Here is an 18,459-nt window from a genome sequence, read left to right as displayed (position 1 = left end):
TAGCCATTTTTGACTCTTTTTTTCCCCTCATGTTCTATATTTAACCTGTAAGGAAATCCATTCAGCTGTACTTGCAAAATATATCCAGAATCCAACAGATTTTTAAAACTTCGGCTTCTACCAGCCTTATTAAAATCACTGCTTCTCACAGATGTTACTGTGATAGCCCCCAGTGATGTCTCTGCTCCCATCAGTGCACCTCTATGGCCATGCTCAGAACAGCAGCCAGAGTGTTCTGGTTAAAATCTACCTCAGGCCATGCCTCTTCTGGCTTTTTCACACATGATTGGAAAGATGGAAGGACTCGCACCTAGAGAGGCACTGCGGGTCATCTCAAGAAGCCAAGTGCACTTTAGTAGGCCACTGTAATGGCCACAGTGCCTTACCTAATTACAAAAAGCAAATATTGCCACCCCTACTGCTCTGACTGGAAACACATCCTAGCCTTAATGTGATCCCATTAGCATGAAATTAGGTGTTAATAATTTAATCAAAATATTTGAATATTAACATAAGAATGAGTGATCAACACTAACAAAAGGAGACAGCACCCACCCCATCCCAGCAACAGTCATGGTGAATGCATTGTATCACTGCCCATGTCTAGAATACAGGTTACTGTGGCTACACCCTAAATCATGTGTTGGCATATGCACTTTCCCCAAAAAGTAATTTTTAAAGATTTAATGGACTCAGCTCTGTTACTAAAGTTAAATATTTTACTTAAGTCCATGAGCACATTAGCATTTACTCATTAAAGCAAAAATAATCAGGACTCCCCTTGCATGACAAATGTCAGGGTTCCATGTCACTGATGTTTTATTGTCCCCACAATAGGCATTTGAAGAGGATTTTAATTATCATTCACATCTTGTCATCATCTACTTTGTGTTCACATAAATATACAACTAACGCCGCTCCAAAGTTTTGTGGATCATTCTCTGTCTTTCAAATATGGTTAAAACAACACTGCAGAGAGAATCATTTCCAGAATGGGTGAGTTAGGACCTCCCCAAATCCTACCCTTCATGCAATGAGGACACTGGCAAAACTTGCCAAAATCAAGTTTTTTCAGAGCTCTGAAAATGAACACAGCTTTCAACAATCCAAGGAGCGTTTATTCAAGAAAAAGGGCTGAATCTCAGTAAGAGCAGTAAGCTTTACATCATTTTCACTTGCCCTATTCCCATTCCTCTCCTCCCAGCTTCACAGCAGCTTTCAAAACCAGCTGCTCCGGAGCCAAAGTATCCATGAAAATCTGGAGCTTAGGAGCTCGCTTCTTAACTGGAAAAAGAAGAGCAAACTAATCTGAAAGCAAACAGAATGAAGGAAATAATAAAAACAAGAGTAGAAATAAATGAAATAGGAGAAAAACAATACTTCCCTGACACCAAGAGCAGACAGGACCCAAAGAGGAAATTACAGACCAATATCCCTTATGAATATATATACAAAACTCATCAACAAATTACTAATGAAGTGAGTCCAAGCAATATATAAAAAAGATTATATACCACCACCAAGTGTATGTAACATCACAAGAAGGTAAGGTAGGTTTAATCTCTGGAAGTCAATTAATATAATATACCATATGAATAGAATAAAAGGGCAAAGATCATCCAAAAAGATGCAGATACAGTAGCTGACAAAATTCAAAACCTTTCATCATAAAAAAACACTCAGTAAATTAGAAATAGAAGATAACGTTCTCAATCTGATAAATGCCATCTATGAAAAACTCACAGCTAATACCACACTTTAAAGGAGGAAGACTGAGCTCTTTTCTCAAGATACGATTAAGACCAGGATGTCTGCTCTTATCATATCTGTTCAAAACTGTACTAGAGAATCTGGTCTGGGCAATTAGGCCAGAAAAATAAATAAAAGATATCCAGAAAGGATAGAAATATGTGAAACTGTTTCTATCTGCAGATGACATGATCTCCTACACAGAAAATTCTAAGGAAGCCATAAAAAACTTAGAACTAATAAACGAGCTGAGCAAGGGGGCAGGATACTAAATCAAGTACACAAAATCAATTGTATTTCTGTACTTTAGCCATAAAAAATCTGGCTCAATGACAACAAAAAGAGAAATAACCCAATTTAAAAATGGGCAGATAATTTGATTAGACATTTTTCCAAAGAAGATACACAAAGGCTATTAAGTGAATGAAACTTAATTTAATTATTCATTAGAGGTCTGCCCATCAAAACCACAAAGATATGACACTTCATACCCAGTAGGATACATAAAATAAAAAAGATGAACAATAATAAGGCAAGAATATGGAGAAATCAGAAACTGCATTCATTGCCTGTGGGATTATAAAATGGTACAAACATTTTAGAAATCAGTTTGCTCATCTGCAAAACACTAAACATAAGGTTATCATATAACCTCATTATTATGCTACTATTTTCATGGCTATGAGAATTGAAAATATATGCTCACACAAAAACTTCTATGTGAATGTTCATAGCAGTGTTATTTGTAATAGCCGAAAAGTGGAAACAACCCAAATTTCTATCAACTGATGAATGGCTAAACAAAAGGAGTATATCCATACAATGGAATATTATCCAGCCATAAAAATGGATGAAGTACTGATGTCTGTTCCATGTGACAATGTGGATGAACTTTGAAAAATTACGCTAAGTGAAAGAAGGCAGTCACAAAAGACCACACATTCTGTTACTCCATTTATATGACATGTCCGCATTCAGCAAACCTATAGAGACAGGAATATATGAGTGGTCGCCAGGGGTTGGGTGTGTGGATATACAGGAAGTGACGGTTCATGTGGGTTTCTCTTTTTGGGTGATGAAATATTGTGCAATTATAAAGTGGTGATGGTTGCATGATTCTGTGAATACACTAAAACCCATTGAACTGTATGCTTGAGCTTGCTGAATTTATACCGTGTAAATTATACTTTAATATTGCTGTTATCAAATAATAGTGCTGGGGCTGGGCCTTACTGCATCTAACATTGGAAAGGAAGGAGAATTTGAGGCAAGAGTAAAAATGGCGTCACTGCTCTCTCCTTAGGCAAACTGCTTCCCTCTCTTCTGGAGCCTCTAGGTTCCCAGCCCACAATTTTACATAACAATCCCATTATATTGTCATAATCTGTTCCCAGGTCTGCCTTCCTGTTACTCCAGGCACTTGTCAGGCTCACTGTTCCGTCCCGGGCTACCCATAAAGCCGAGGGGTTTAGCACAGTTCACACACACACTGGACATTCAATAAATAGTGGGTGAATAAAAAAAAATTAAGTTAGAATAATCAAAATTAACATAAAAGTATTCTAAATACTGTACTTATAAATGCTATGCTTAGCATGGGATAGTTTTCATTCACTGCATTGGTACTTTTCTCAGGCAAAGGCCAGTCTTTGAGGACGTATTAGCTGTCTCCACATCGGCATTATAACACTGGGATTATCTGCTGGACACTCTCCACACAGACCTGCTTGGTCCAGTATATGAATGTTACGGGCACACCACAATGTGAACAGATTTATACATTTCAGTGATTTGAAGAGTGATTAGGATAAATTAGGGATTGAGGGTTAACAGACACACATGACTATATACACAACAGATAGACAACAAGGCCCTACTGTACAGCACAGAGAACTATATTCAATTTCTGGTAATAACATAACAGAAAAGAATCTGAAAAGAAAAAAATATATATGTATGTACTGTATAACTGAGTCACTTTGCTGTACATCTGAAACTAACATTATAAATCAACTACACTTCAATAAAAAATTTTTTTAAAAAAGAGAGATTGGGATAAAATCCACCTCAGTGATGTTTTAGGAACGGAGAACTACAGTGGCTCGTGCAACGTCACCTACGTAGGCACGGAGGGAGGTCTGACTGAAACACAGGTGTCCTGATTGCCAACCCAGGGCTGCCTTTGCAAAACATGAGCTAAGACCAAATAATGGGTGGAGGGTGGGTGTGCTTTCAAAAACAGTATGCTCACAACATACAATTCAACCTAACGCTTCTAACTTACTGTTTTGGCCCATAATACCAAACTTTAACAGAGCAATCTTTTCTTAGACAAAATTTGGAGCATGTGACTCCCTTGTATCAAAATTCTCAGAGGGCCTCACGTCCCATTCCAAACACAATCCAGACTCCTTACCAGCCCCACAGAGATTTATCATAACCTCGCTGTGTGTTTCTCTCCAGTCTCACCCTGAAGCACTGCTCCTCTAGACCAGTAAACAGGCAGGCCTCCTTTCACTGCACTTCACTTTACTGTGCTTTGCAGAAATTGCATTTTTTACAAATTGAAGTTTCGTGGCCACCCCGTGTTGAGCAAGCCTGTTGGCGCCATTTTTTCCCAACAGTATTTGCTCATTTCGTGTAGCCAAGTTGTGAATGCAATGGGAAAGTTCTTGACAGAAATTAAAAGTGCTACTTCAGTGAACATAAGAAAGATAAGAAAGTGAAACAGCCTTAGGGATGATGTGGAGAAAGTCTGAGGGGTCTGGGGAGAAGATCAAACCAGCCACTCCATTCCCTTAAGCCAAAGTCTAATCCAGAGCGAGGCGTAACCTCCCTTCAACTCCGTGAAGGCCGGGAGAGGTGAGGAAGCAGCAGAAGAAAAGTCTGGAGCTGGCAGAGGCTGGTTCATGAGGTCTTAGGAGAGAAACCGTCTCTGTAACATAAACGTGCAGGGTGAAGCAGGAGGTGCTGATGGAGAAGCAACAGGAAGTTATCCAGAAGATGTAGCTAATTCATGAAGGTGGCTGCACTGCACACCAGGTTTTCACGCAGATGGAAGCCCACCGGCTTTTCTGCACCTGATGATTGTCCTTGCCTACTTACTTCCTTGAATTTGAGGAAAAGAAAACTACATTTTCTCAAAAGGCAAATGACTTTTTGAAAAGCTGGAAGCATAAACTGTCTCCTAGCTATTGATTAATCAGCAAAACTCACTGATGAGCTCAGAACCCGTCCCTGAGGGGTAGAGAAAAGGAGGAGGAGGGGGGCCCTATTCTTCACATCACTTAAAATCAAACTGGAGAAAGAGAACCACTACTGCGGACAGTTCACTCAGAGTACAAGGCTGTCCACGGGAAGCTGAGGTGTCGAGCTGGAGTTCGACCGCTTGTGTGAGAGGCACACACTTGGGATCCAGTTGGAGAGCAGGGATAATTTACACAGAGAGCCTCGATGAATTCTCACGACACACACAGATACATTTATAGCCACAAGCAAAAAGGCATACCTCATCATTTTAGTAAGTTTAAACCCAGTAGTCAGAGGACATAGAAGGGATCGGTCAGCAAGGCGGCTGAACTCCTCCGTTCATTATCCATCTGTGCGTCCACTCAAGCAAGCAGGCGGGCGTTCTGGAAAGTGCTCTGAGCATGAGAGCTATGACCACTGCCTTCACGTAACTTACGATTTGATGCCGGAGGAGACAGGATGGGAGACAGTTTCAAGAAGGGAAGGTCTAGGTAAGGGGGCTGAGCGTTGCAGAAACAGAACTGAGACAAGCAGAGCTGCACCGCGGGTCTGACAGTGAGATCACTGAGCACATCCGGGTGGTGATGCATGGTTTCCCACACCCCCGACCCACCACATCGTCACCCCCTTCATCACCTTCCTAGCTATTTTTGAGTCCTCCCTCATTTCTGCCCCAACCTCAGTCCCTGAGTCGTGATAAGTCGCTTATGATCTGCCCACCCGGTGGGCTGACTGCCGTGGAAACCACATAAAAGCAGACGCCTCATTAGAGGCTAGAAAGCGCACCTGTGACCCCGAGGATGGGGGTGAGGACTCCAGCAGCCTGGGCTCGCAGGCTCTGCTCCGAGCAGGGACAATGACTCCCGGGGTTGTCCCTCCTTGATGGGATTTCTGATGTGGATGTCGCTGATCTTCTTTCATTGGATGAAAGGGTAAACAGCCTGCAGGTGACGTCCATGTGAGCCTGTGTTCTTGACTTTCAACTTCCTCATTGGCTGACCACTCTTATGCTGCCCAATCCTATTTTCATCGCATCCTGCCTGATTCTGCCCCGGGTTACCTGTTCACACAGCCCTGGGGAGGGCCGAGGAGGGGGGTCCTCGGGCATCACTAGTGATCTCGTTTCCCAACGCATAAGCTTTTCACCTCTGCTCAGTGAAATCCGACTCCATCACTGCCCACTCCCCTCGCACCTTCTGTGCATCTTTGGTCTTTTGTTCTCACCAGGCCCACGGAGGTATTTTTAAACGTCTTATCTTTAGGATGCTATTTTCAATCTATTTTTTTTAAAAATTCTCTTCCCAGACGTTGACGGTATTACTGCCAAGTCTGGCTGCAATGGATTCCAGAGGGGCTACGTCCTCTTTCACATTCTGTATGTTTCAGAACTGCTTTTTGCTAATAACATAATTTTTTCTTCCAGCTGGAGTCTGAGCACCAGCTTCTCTCAGTACAGAGTCCAAGCAGCTTTCTAAAAAGTCCTGATAATTCACATTTCTTGAACATTTTCTGTGTTCTTAACCTACTGCCTTTGTAGGGAAGTTTACAAGTTATAAGCGAAACTATGTGAAGCAGCAAGATGGACGCTGAAGGGCAGAGAATGGCATCATTTCGAGTCCTGGCGTCTCCTGCTGCGAATCTGAGCAAATTTCTCCCCTACTATGTCTTTAGTTTTAACTTTTAATGTTAAAAAAAAAATCATTTGGGCAGCTTACATCATAGGGGTATGACAATGAGAAAATGAGCAAGTCTTTTGAGAACTTCCATGTCTTCATCATCCATTCACTTACTCTGTAGAATTTTCTGCACCAGATTTTGGGCAGAATACGATCTTTTTACTCCCCAAATACCAGAGAGATGTTCCTGGTAACTGACAGTCTGGAATTCTCAAGAAATACAAATTTATTACAATGCAGCCCTCAAAAACTATTTATACTGGTGTAGACAACCATGTCTAGAGTTGGTATCCAAATATATGATAGGAATGAATGTTAGATTAGTCAAAGCTTTAGACTATTTCCACTCATGAGAATGAACACTTGCCTGTTTTTATGTCCTGAATAGAACTCACTATTTAGCAAAATGTTTTGCTTATGTAATACAATAACATATTACTCCTACCCTCAAGAATACATTCTAGTGCCTGGGGGAGGAGGAGGGAGAAACAGGCATAAACAACAATAAATACTAATAGAATTGGTTCACATGAACCAAGGACTATGGAACGCAGAGAAATGAATGGTTATTATGAGGATGAGACTGTATCTGAACTGTGTTCCGATGTCTGATTGGTGCTTTTCCAGATACAGAAGAATGGAAAATGCACCTCAGGACAGGAGAAACACAAAGTGAAATGTAGAAAGACGCAAGAAAGCATGATATTTAAGATGGGAGCACAGCAAGGGTGTGCAGACAGACTGGGCTGACCAAAGGCCTGGGGACGAAGCACAGAGGCAGACCATCAACGGTCTTCTGTGGTCAGTGAAGGACACTGAGGTTCTGCCTTTAGGCTGAGTCTGAGATTAATGGCTTCAGAAAGAGCACGGAATTGATGACTTTAAGCAGAGTATTTGAGTTATTTTGGGGTGTTTGACGTTTCCTATGACTGAAGAATATACAGACAGCAATACTGAGTCAACAGAATGCACAACATGACATGTCTCTCTACGCATGTCTGCATGGATGTGCATCGTGGTGGTGGTTGAAAATCACTGAAGAAATGGGTGGAGGAGAGTTGATGGAAGAAGTCCTTGAAGGAAGGGTTAATGAAGAGGATCCGGGTGGATTAGCATCTATCACTAAATGTAAAGAGAGGAGAGAAGTTCATAAAGGAGAGAAGTATCAACAGTGTCAAATGCTCAAAGAGGAGCAAGCAGTTTGAAAACGGAAAAGCAAAACAACTGAATTTGCCACCTGGATATTGTCTGTGGCCAAAGAGGGCAGGTTTCGGTGTATTGGCAATGGCAGCAGTGAAACCCCTGCAGCTTTAGAAGGAGCCCCTTCCTTTGGTGAGGCTGGTAGTGAGGAGGAAGGAGAAGATGGAGCAGCATTGTAAGGGCAGAGGATGCACTGGGGGAGGCTTGTTTGTTTGCTTGCAGAAGGGGTTATTTGGTTGGGCGGACTTTAAGTGTGACTCTAGGATGAAGACAAGAAGACTTGCAAAGATGAGAGGCTGAAAAAAAAAAAAAAGTAGTAGAAACCATTCTACCAAATCTTAGGAGCAATGAACTTATGAAGCATCCGTTTTCCAAACTATATTTACCTCATGTTATTAATGTCTCCCAGGTACACTTGATTAATTCAATTTTGCAACTTGAAAATTTTCTGTAGCTTGAGCTCAAACAATGCAAAATAAATGACTTAAAGCAGAAAGTTTGGATTATTACTTTAAATTACATCCTAAGAATTTTTTTTTTTATTTTGCTTGATTTAGGAAGCAGGACTTTTTTAGTCTCTTGACTTATAAGAAGCCATATCTGTATCCAAGAAGAAGATAGGGTAAAAGTGTAAGCTCACATTGCTCCCTGTTTACCTCCTGCCCCAGTTCTCAGAAACTGATTGAAATGAATAAAAAGAACAAATTAGTTTCAGAAATGTTTATAGATGCTAAAAAATAGTGAACAGTGACTTAATATCTGAAATTTGAGAAGTGTCTGCCAGATAGAGTTTTTCAATCAAAATTGTAACGAGATGCTGAAAGCTGGTTTTCATCTGTCCTCCTTTACAGCAGGAAAGCAACACAGGTAGTGAAGGAAGTATTTTTTTTAACATCACAACACCAATTATGAAAGAGGAAGACTGGAAGAAACAACTATGAAAGACAGAAATAGTCCACCAAGGGGGGAGGGCATAGCTCAGTGGCAGAGCACATGCTTAGCATGCACGAGATCCTGAGTTCAATCCCCAGGACCCCCATTTAAAAATAAACATAAAAGTAAATGTATAAATAATTTTTAAAAAGAAATACTCCACCAATATCATCTTATCCCACTAAGGACAAACAACCATGGTGAGGCCAGTGGGAAATTCTGGCAGCCCTTCCCACTTCATGCTACATTAGTAAATAACAATGTTTTACTAACATGAAGTTGAAAAAGGCACAATAAAGTATATTAATGAAAGTGGAAAAATTCTAGGTTGCCAAAGAACGACACTTCTTTTTCTCAAAATGCTGGATTCAGATTGTTTCAGGCTGTCAAAATGTTTCTACATGACTAAAGCCTTCCAAGAGGGTTGGGATTCTTGCCAATTTATTTTATAGAAGAACAGAATCTTACTAGGAAAACTTAACAAAGGTAGTGCAGAACATACAATTTATATAACAAAAGATATACATATTGTAACCATATTTCTGCCTGAATCTCTAAGTCTATGTGATTATCTCACCACTAACAGCCAGGGCCACGCACACTGGTGACACCAGCAGCAGCCCAGTTCAAGTCAAGATAAAACAATGGCCGTGATCATCACCACTGTTATCTAGGGTGGTTCTGGGAGTCCTTCCCAGCGGATTTCAATAAGGAAATAAGAAACCTAAAACTTCAAAAGGGGGAAATAAAGTTCCTGGCATTTGACATGATTATTTACCTTGAAAACACTCCAAAATAAAATGAAATTACATCTTGAAATTAGATTTTGAGCAGGCGATCAGTTATAATATATTAAAAACAATTAAAATCATTCTTACAGTCAGAGAAAAATACTGTAAAAATGATTCATTACGGGAAAAAAGGCCACAAAAATACCTTAACTTGACTTGTGAAGTATGTATATTAAAAACAAACAAAAAACTAGACGTCTAATTCAATACACATGAAATATGAAGGAAGTAGAATGCTGGATCTGGAATTCTGGAATTAGAAGACTCAATATTTAAAAAGGTAGATTCATTTACGAATAAGCCTAATGGGAGGCTTACTGGAATCTGCCAGAATTATTCTAAAGCTCATCCTGGAAAACTAAATAAACTAAACTAGTCAGAATATATTTGAAACAGTAAAGGAATGAGGAACTTCATTCCTTTTTTTTTTTTTTTCAGTATTAAAGTTTATTTTAAAGTTATAGTGATTAAAACAAAATAGTACAAGCAGCAAATAGACCCAAAAGGAAAAAAAGACTAAAATCTGTCACCATACAGATACGTGATAAATGCGCACTTTCAAACCGAGGGGGAAATACGGATTTCTTTACTTCGCTTTCCCTTCAGTAAAAACATACTGAGCAATGCCTATTTCCCAGGCGGGATGGTGGGTACGTGGGAGGGGGCGGCAAAGACGTCGAGTCCCCTGCACTCTCGGAGTTCACATCCTAACCGCGGAGACAGGCATAAAAACATCACAAATAGATCCCCAACTCAGAGAGCGTAGGGGTGGGCGTGTGCCGTAAGAACAATAGAAGAGCACAGGGAGGAAGAGTGGAGAAGACCACTGCTCTGGAAAAGGCACGAGAAAGGACCTGCTAAGCAAGTGGCCCAGTCAGAAAGCTGGAGTCCCTTGGTTGCCCCACCTGCATCCGACGGTAGCAGACAAGCGGTGGGACCACTGGAGCCCCAATCACAGTAAATATGCTAAATTTAAGAAACAAATATTAAAACTCCCAACAGCGCAGGTGACTGTCTCTAAATAGCATAGCAGAAGAACATTCAGAGTATAAATACCAAGTTGAAAAGGGAGACCAAGACACCGAGGGACTCCTTGCGGACAGCAGCCCCTCTAAACCTTCTCAGCGACCACTCCACACTGGATTTGTCCTCTTTCCACCCATAATTCTGAACATGAACGAGAGGCATATTTTTTCAACCTGTACACATTTTAATATTATTTCACCATTAGAAATTTCCAAGAAGAGCAAGCTATTTTACTTATTTCTTGGAGTCGAGCAGCACAGTACTTACTGCAAAAGAAAGATTCTTTTACAAAAAGCAATGTAGAGATGTTTTACTCATTTTGATTTCCTATCAACTTTGGTTTACCATGAGAAAAAACTCTGAAGTTTCTAGAATAGTAGCCTACATAGCTAGTTTCCCTCATGCATATTGTTAAAGGTGCTGCTGCCTGTAATTACAATAAAATTTCCTTCTTCTCTTGTCACTCATCCCACCTAGAAAACACACCTTGATTTCCGCAATGAGATAAAATTATTTTCATGTTTGCAATCCTTATGCAATAACACTTCCTTCAAAACACCTCACTCCCAGAAGTGCTATTTAAGTTTTGGAATGATTTTAACACTCCAGCCTAATTGTTCAGGTTTTAGAGAAGAAATTAATGAAAGGGACAACCATTTAAAGCACAAGAGCTTTGTTCACACTTCATTAAATATTTTAAATGGCTATTTTATTTTATGGCTTTGGCATTCCTTTTGAATTTTATCCGGCTTGCTTTTTATAACCAGGAATTTTGAATCTCTCTCCAAAAAACCTTGCTGCACCTAAGTATCACCTAGCTTATAAGTATCTTATTCTTTTTTTCTATTACTTTAAAATGAAGCTAAATTTGAACACTTGTGTCAAGGTTTAATCATTTTAGGGGCAAGTAATGCAACTCTTCATTAATATGAAAAAGTTTATATCGTCTATTTTGTAAAATTATATGTAAGTGAACTTTGCCTCCCTCCAAAAGTAATTAATTTGCTTCTGTATTATACTTTCTGTGCAGAGTAGACACTGAAAAATATTTTGGACAAAATGCTGTCATCACTCCAAGGAAAAAGTGACTTATCAGAACAAATTTAAAATTCCAATAAAACTATAGTGACAAATTGATCTGTCCTTCCATATGCATTTTTCAATATGCATATTTGTGGTGGTAGACCAGTTGCTACCTCTGATTAGTTACTGCCTTCCAGTTATTAGACCAACACATTAGTTTCATTATTACTTTGAACTTTGTATAATCATCAAACCCTGTGCCATTTTATTAGGCAGACTATGAAGGAGCTTTGCAGTGTCATTCCCCACGCCCACCTTTTCTTTTTCCCTGAGGACCGCCCTCCAGTAGCCTGGTGGGTTTCCGAGGTCAGTTTGCACTATTTGATTTCATCTCTGAAATGGCAGAGAAAACACTTCCATTGAAAGAGAAGAGAATAAAGCTCACATTACAAAGGAGAGCCTCGGATCCTGAAAGTACTTCTTGAGCTATCCCTGAACCAACCCCTGGCCACCCAATATGTCCTTGTAATAGGGAAGAACAAATCTGACTCCATATTGGATCGGTTTCTTCTACTTTAAACATTGTATTCTATTGCTTTTGCCACAGGTTAATCACTAAATGGATGTTGCCCATAAGCTTAAATTATACACAATGGCCCATCTCTGGGAACCCTGTCTCCTAGGTAATGAGCATTAAGCTAAAATTCCTTTGTTTAGCTTATGGGAAATGCCCTGGCCGGGCCCACCGGTGAGTGATTGCAGGAAGGAAAAAATTAACACCTCCCCTCAGAGGCTGCCTGGAACCAGGAACTGTTTGCCTTTGCTCCCTCCCCTTTTAGTATAAAAGAAGCCTGAATTCCAATTCAGGCAAGATGATTCTTTGGGACACTAGTCCACCATCTTCTTGGTCTGCAGGCTTTCTAAATAAAGTCACTGTTCCTTGCCCCAACAACTCATCTGTCATGCAGTGAGCAGAAGGAGTTTAGACTCAGTGACAGTCTCCTTTCTTAAGCCATTCTAAGTTAGATTCTGCTAATTGTAAATTTGAAAAATACAATAATGAAACCTAAAGTAGAATCTAAAGTATAAAACATAAGCGCTTAGCATTAGCTGGGAGGCAAGGTTTTAACATTTTTAATGTGGCTTTGAGTTTACACGTGATGTTATTTATAGCCAACCTTAGGTAATAAATATGAGATTGATTTAACATAATGGTATGTATTGAAAACAACATTTTAGGTTTGAGGGTGTTCTGAACTGAATATATCCCCCAAAATTCAGATATTAAAGCCCTAACTCCCAGTGTGGCTGTATTTGGAGACAAGGCCTCGAAGGAGGTAAGATCAGAGAAGGTCATAAGACTGGGGCCCTGATCCAGTAAGATTAGTGCCCTTATAAGAAGATACAGCAGAGAACTTGCTCTCTTCCTCCATCCTCATGCACCCAGGGAAGGCGACATGAGGACAAAGCAAGAACCCAGCCATCGACAAGTCAGGAAAAGAGCGGTGGCCTGAAACTGATCATGCTGGGACCTTAATTTATGACTTCCAGCTTCCAAAATGGCAAAAAAACTAAATCCTGTTAAACTCACCCAGTCTATGGCGTTCTGACAGCGCAAGCTACTTAATGCAGGCATACCTTGTTTTATTGCATTTCACATTATTATGTTTCACAGACGTTGTATTTTTCACAAATTGAAGCTTCCTGGCAACCCTGGGTCAAGCAAGTCTGTCAGTGCCATTTTTCCAACAGCATCTGCTCACTTCATGTCTTTGTGTCACATTTTGGTAATTCTTGCAATATTTCAAACATTTTCATTATTATTATATTTGTTATGATGATCCGTGATCAGTAATCTTTAATGTTAGTGTTATAACTGTTTTGGCACATTTTTAGCAATGAAGCATTTTTTAATTAAGGTATATGCATTGTTTTTTAAGACGTAATGCCACTGCACACTTAATAGACTACAGTATAGTGCAAACAACTTTGACGTGCACTGGAAAACTAAAAAGTTCGCTTGACTTGCTTTGTTACGATATTTGCTTTATTGTGGTGGTCTGGACCTACAATATCGCCAAGGTGTGTCTGTACACAGAGATCACCCAGTCCACACCCAGTCCACACCCACACCCACACCCCTCCACAGAGACCATATTACAAAGGAAAAAACTGAAATCTGAAGATAGAGCGGCTTTTCTGAATCCACATTGCATTACTATAAAATGAGGTAGGAGTTTATAATTTAATACTTTCATCCTTAGAGGCACAGAGGAAATGTAGTCTGAGGCAGAACTAGTTAAGGAACTCAGTGTAGACTTGGAAATTAAATTGAGAAACAGTCACTTCTAAACTAAACAAATTTCTGTTAACTTTCAGCAGCGCCTTTGGGTAGCTCAGTGTTCCAGAGTTCTGCATCTTCTGCTCTCTCTTTATCAGAAATGATACTTGGGGGGTGGCTCAGTGGACTTCCCCTGCATCACGGGTCCTTCCATACCGGAGGAGCTCAGCCTTCATGACAGAAGGGGTATCAGTTCTTTACTAGGAAGAAAATTCTATGACCTTAGCTTAGTTCTTGATGTGTTAATGGATCTAACACAATTCAGAAAATCAATTTCTTTCTAACAAAGCCCATATTTCAAAATTATTTCTTTTCTGAAAACAATAATAAGAGTCAGCTTTAAAACACAGAAGCAGAATGATGGAATTTACGAACTAGGCAGCAGACACACCCCTCCTTCCCCAGGCGCTAAGTATCCCCGTTCAGCTTTGGAGACAGAAGCACGTGAAGCAGCATAATTTAAGGGAGAAATGATGATGCATCATTTAAATGTTTAAACTGTAGTCTCCATTCATTCCACTGACAAAACTGGGACTGCTTCTTCTGTTCATTGTCTTTTCCTTTGTTCAAAGAATAGCTGGTGACATTCACGAGGCCTTTGTATCAAGCCACAGAGCAGCATTATGAGACAGTAAGTCCAAAAAGTACCATTGGGATAAAGTTCAGAATTGCAGTGAGACTCAGGGTATCTGTTAAGCCCATCCAGTCTGTGGGCAATCAAAAATCTCTATTTACACCATGACCAAAATGTCCCCATAACACTGTCAAATGACTTGTCTAGAGTCCATCAACATGGTTTATCTATGGTGTATCTTACACTTTATGCTTCTTGGGGGTAAACACTTACTCTCAATGCAATTTTCCTGCCAGTGTCTATCATCCCATAGTTCCACAGCCATGATTTGAACTGTTGATTTACTTGGCAAGTCCACAAACCGAAGTGTAAAGAAAGACGCAAAGAGGGTTTCTACCACATGGATCTGATAGAAACATTTTCTTTTTTTCTATAAGAAAATATGTTACTAAGCCCCCAGTGGTTTGGGTTTTCCTTTTAAAGATCAATTTTAAAGTAATAACCTGAATTCCCTACATAAATCCTCTACATTAAAAATAACAAGGGAGGTGAAAATAAACAAAAGTCACTGGGGAATTCCAGTAACGATCTCCCACAAGCTGTCTTGATGAAACAAAGTAACTAATCCTTCTCCATTCTCACTGAGTTAGGGTTTAATGACCTTGAGTTGTAGCCACTTGGAAGACCATGTTTTAGAAAATAAAGCAGTTCCAAAAAAAAAAAAAAAAAACACATAAAAGCGTTTCAAGGGGGAGGGTATAGCTCAAGTGGTAGAGCGCATGCTTAGCATGCATGAGGTCATGGGTTCAATCCCCAGTACCTCCTGTAAAAATAAATAAGTAAAAACTAATTAATCCCTTCCCCCAAAAAAGCATTTAAAAATATCTTGAACAGTGTTTATTCCATCCAAGGCAATGTAACAAAAAAAATGCCAATTTGTGACTAACTAAAATAATTTATCATGTGCATATCTGAACCAGAATTTTCAAAAAAAAATCCAATTTTAAAAATTCTAAGAAAATATCCCCCAAGCCACCATTATGTTAAAGTTTAGATAGAATCCCTTATGTACTAAACAGTGTAGTGAAGACAGTTATAAACCTGGAAAAGATTAACAGTTTATATAGGTTCAACCTGCAACTTATACAAAGCTTTCACTCTTGAGGAGTTCCAAGTGGCCATGGTCTGCTGGACTGATCTGTGATTGTTTTGTTCTGATAAACCAGAGACAGAAAGAAGAAAGAGAGACCATTTACACCATGACTGACTCCCACGCAGGACGTCTTCCCATTTGAAAAATACTCAACAAGAAGCAAGATGCCCATCACACCAAAATAGTAATGCTCTTGTTTATGTTTTCATTCTGCTGTCATGAACTCTGGGCTTGAAAACAGACAGATTCCACCTGGAGTTTTCCTTTTCCTCATAGCCTTGGAAACAACAACAAAAATTTACATAAAGTCACAAAACAAAGTGGCCTCAACAGACCTTGTGGCAAGTTAATATCTGAGAACTGTAGGCAAGAGAGTCCTTTCTTTTTTAAAACGTTGGCAACTAAGAGTCAAAACCAGCTCTCCAGGGTCCTGAAACTCTGTAGCGATGCGCTCTACAGTATCCTGGTGTTGTAGCCACCTGAATGTCAAGAGGCAGCTTTTCCCATGACTAATCAACATCTCAGCTGATTTTATTAAATCCAATTTCTCCTCTACCGTCTTCTGTGTATTTAGGTAAAAAGAATCTGATTAAAATGCATTTGTTCATTTAAATTCCACTTAGCAGTCCACTGAAAATAAAATGTGATTATTTGAAAGAAAAAAAAAAAACCCCAAAACCTCTAGAGCACATTTTCTGGATAAGCCTTGATTGTGACGCATCACATCCCTTTGAAAAACTGGCACTGATGGCCCCAAGTTGGTGGAAAGCAGGCAGCCCTGCCTCGGAGAAACCATCAGGTTTTACCACCGTCTCCCTGAGTAACACTGGGCAGATGTGATAACTTGACTTCCCTGAACCTCGGGGTCTCGTCTTAAGCCGGGAGGTGACTGGATGATCCTTTAAACTTCTTTCAGCTCTAAAATCTGATTTTTCTCTTTGTACATGTTTTGTATGCAACACGTGCTCATGTTTGGTGAGTAAACGACTGCTGAGCAAACTACACTCAACTTTGGGGATATTTATTAAAGACACAGTCCTTTGTACAACCTACAAAAAAAACAAAGGGTCTGCATTTTAGGATGTACTACTAAAAAAAGGACGTGGTCACGTAAATGGTCCAACGTTAGACATTTTAAAAACACATTCAGATGGTCTGAGTAAATTGACACAGAATGCTATTAAAAATTTGAAGTTTTTTTAAAAATATAAAAAGACAAGTGACTCACATGGTCTTGAAGCAACTTCAAAAATAAAGTCTGCAATGTCATTTATAAAAATAAAGCAGTTACTCGATTCCTTTCAGTATAGCTCAGAGAAGAGAGCTGGAGACAAAAGGACCAGGATTTAGTTGAGGCTGATAATTTTGATCTTGTAAGAAACCCACTGGTTTCTCTGTATTCATATTAGCTCTTTAAATATTATTTATAATCAACAGGTAATATTTTACAATGAAATAGATTTTATGGTGTACTTAGATATGCTTCCTTGGATATGACACTCTGGTATTCACTGTTTAAAATATACTTCATGAAGCTTTCTAAGACTGTGGCCTGGTATTATTAACATATGCCATTATTTTAGAACATCTCCATCAGACTAGGAATCAGTCCAGTCATTGGCCAAGCCCTGACCTTGGTACCGCTAACCCCACTCAGGATACTCCATTTTCCTGGGCCACAGGGCACAGTCCATCCTCCCTGGGAGCTTGTGCCCCCTACTCCTCACAGACAGCTTCTCCTTACTTGCTGGCTTCCTGGTCTCTCCCAGAGCCCACCCTGGATCTTATATAAGTGTACCCCCTCTGGCATTCTTGATCATAATCCCACACTCATTAAATTCCTACTCCCATCACAATCTCTGATTATTTGATCTATTTATTTGTACATATGTGCAAACATATGTCTATATAAGATTATTTGAGTGTCTCCCCCAATAGAACACAAATTCCACAACAAGACACTCCTTACCTGCCCTTTTCACTGTTGTCTTCCTGGCACCTGACAGAGTTGACTGATAGACAGCAGACTCTCAACAGATACCTGTCAAATGAATGAACCACTCAATGATCACCACCAAATATAAATCAAGAACCCTGGCTCATAAAGGCTTATTCACTTTGAAAAACTGATTGCAATTATTTGTCAACATTTTGCTTGCAATTAAATTTTCTGATAATTCTGATGAACTAAGTTGAGCACATTTTATATGTGACTCTGCCTTAAAACATATTATATTCTTAGAACTAAACAAAACTTCCTTGCAAGTAAGGCCATGGTGAATGAAACCTTGCCCATGCTATTAAGTGTATTATAAATAAAGTGACATGGAAACAACCTAAAAGTCCATCAACAGATGGCCGCATAAAGAAGTTGTGATATATGTATAAATATATACACAATGGAATACTACTCAGCCATAAAAAAGAATGAAATAATGCCATTTGCAGCAACATGGATGGACCTGGAGATTGTCATTCTAAGTGAAGTAAACCAGAAAGAGAAAGAAAAATACCATACGATATCACTTATATGTGGAATCTAAAAGAAAAAAAGACACAAATGAACTTATTTACAAAACAGAAACAGACTCACAGACATAGAAAACAGACTTATGGTTACTGGGTGGGGAGGGGATGGGAAGGGATAAATTGGGAATTTGAGATTTGCAGATAGTATTATATATAGAATAGATAAAACAGCAAATTTCTACTGTATAGCACAGGGAGCTATATTCAGTATCTTG

The 18,459-nt window shown here is 39.6% G+C and overlaps 1 protein-coding gene across 1 annotated transcript in view; it reads right to left on the bottom strand.

Annotated features, from left to right (window-relative positions):
- Positions 1-18,459, bottom strand: part of RIMS1 (regulating synaptic membrane exocytosis 1) — a 451,285-nt gene that overhangs the window by 332,251 nt on the left and 100,575 nt on the right. The window contains 1 exon segment of the mRNA XM_074368769.1: positions 11,957-11,967. Coding sequence (XP_074224870.1) covers positions 11,957-11,967 — 11 coding nt within the window.

Source organism: Camelus bactrianus, chromosome 8, assembly GCF_048773025.1.
Source record: "Camelus bactrianus isolate YW-2024 breed Bactrian camel chromosome 8, ASM4877302v1, whole genome shotgun sequence".
Classification (NCBI taxonomy): Eukaryota; Metazoa; Chordata; class Mammalia; order Artiodactyla; family Camelidae; genus Camelus; species Camelus bactrianus.
This window is presented reverse-complemented; position numbering and strand designations above follow the sequence as displayed.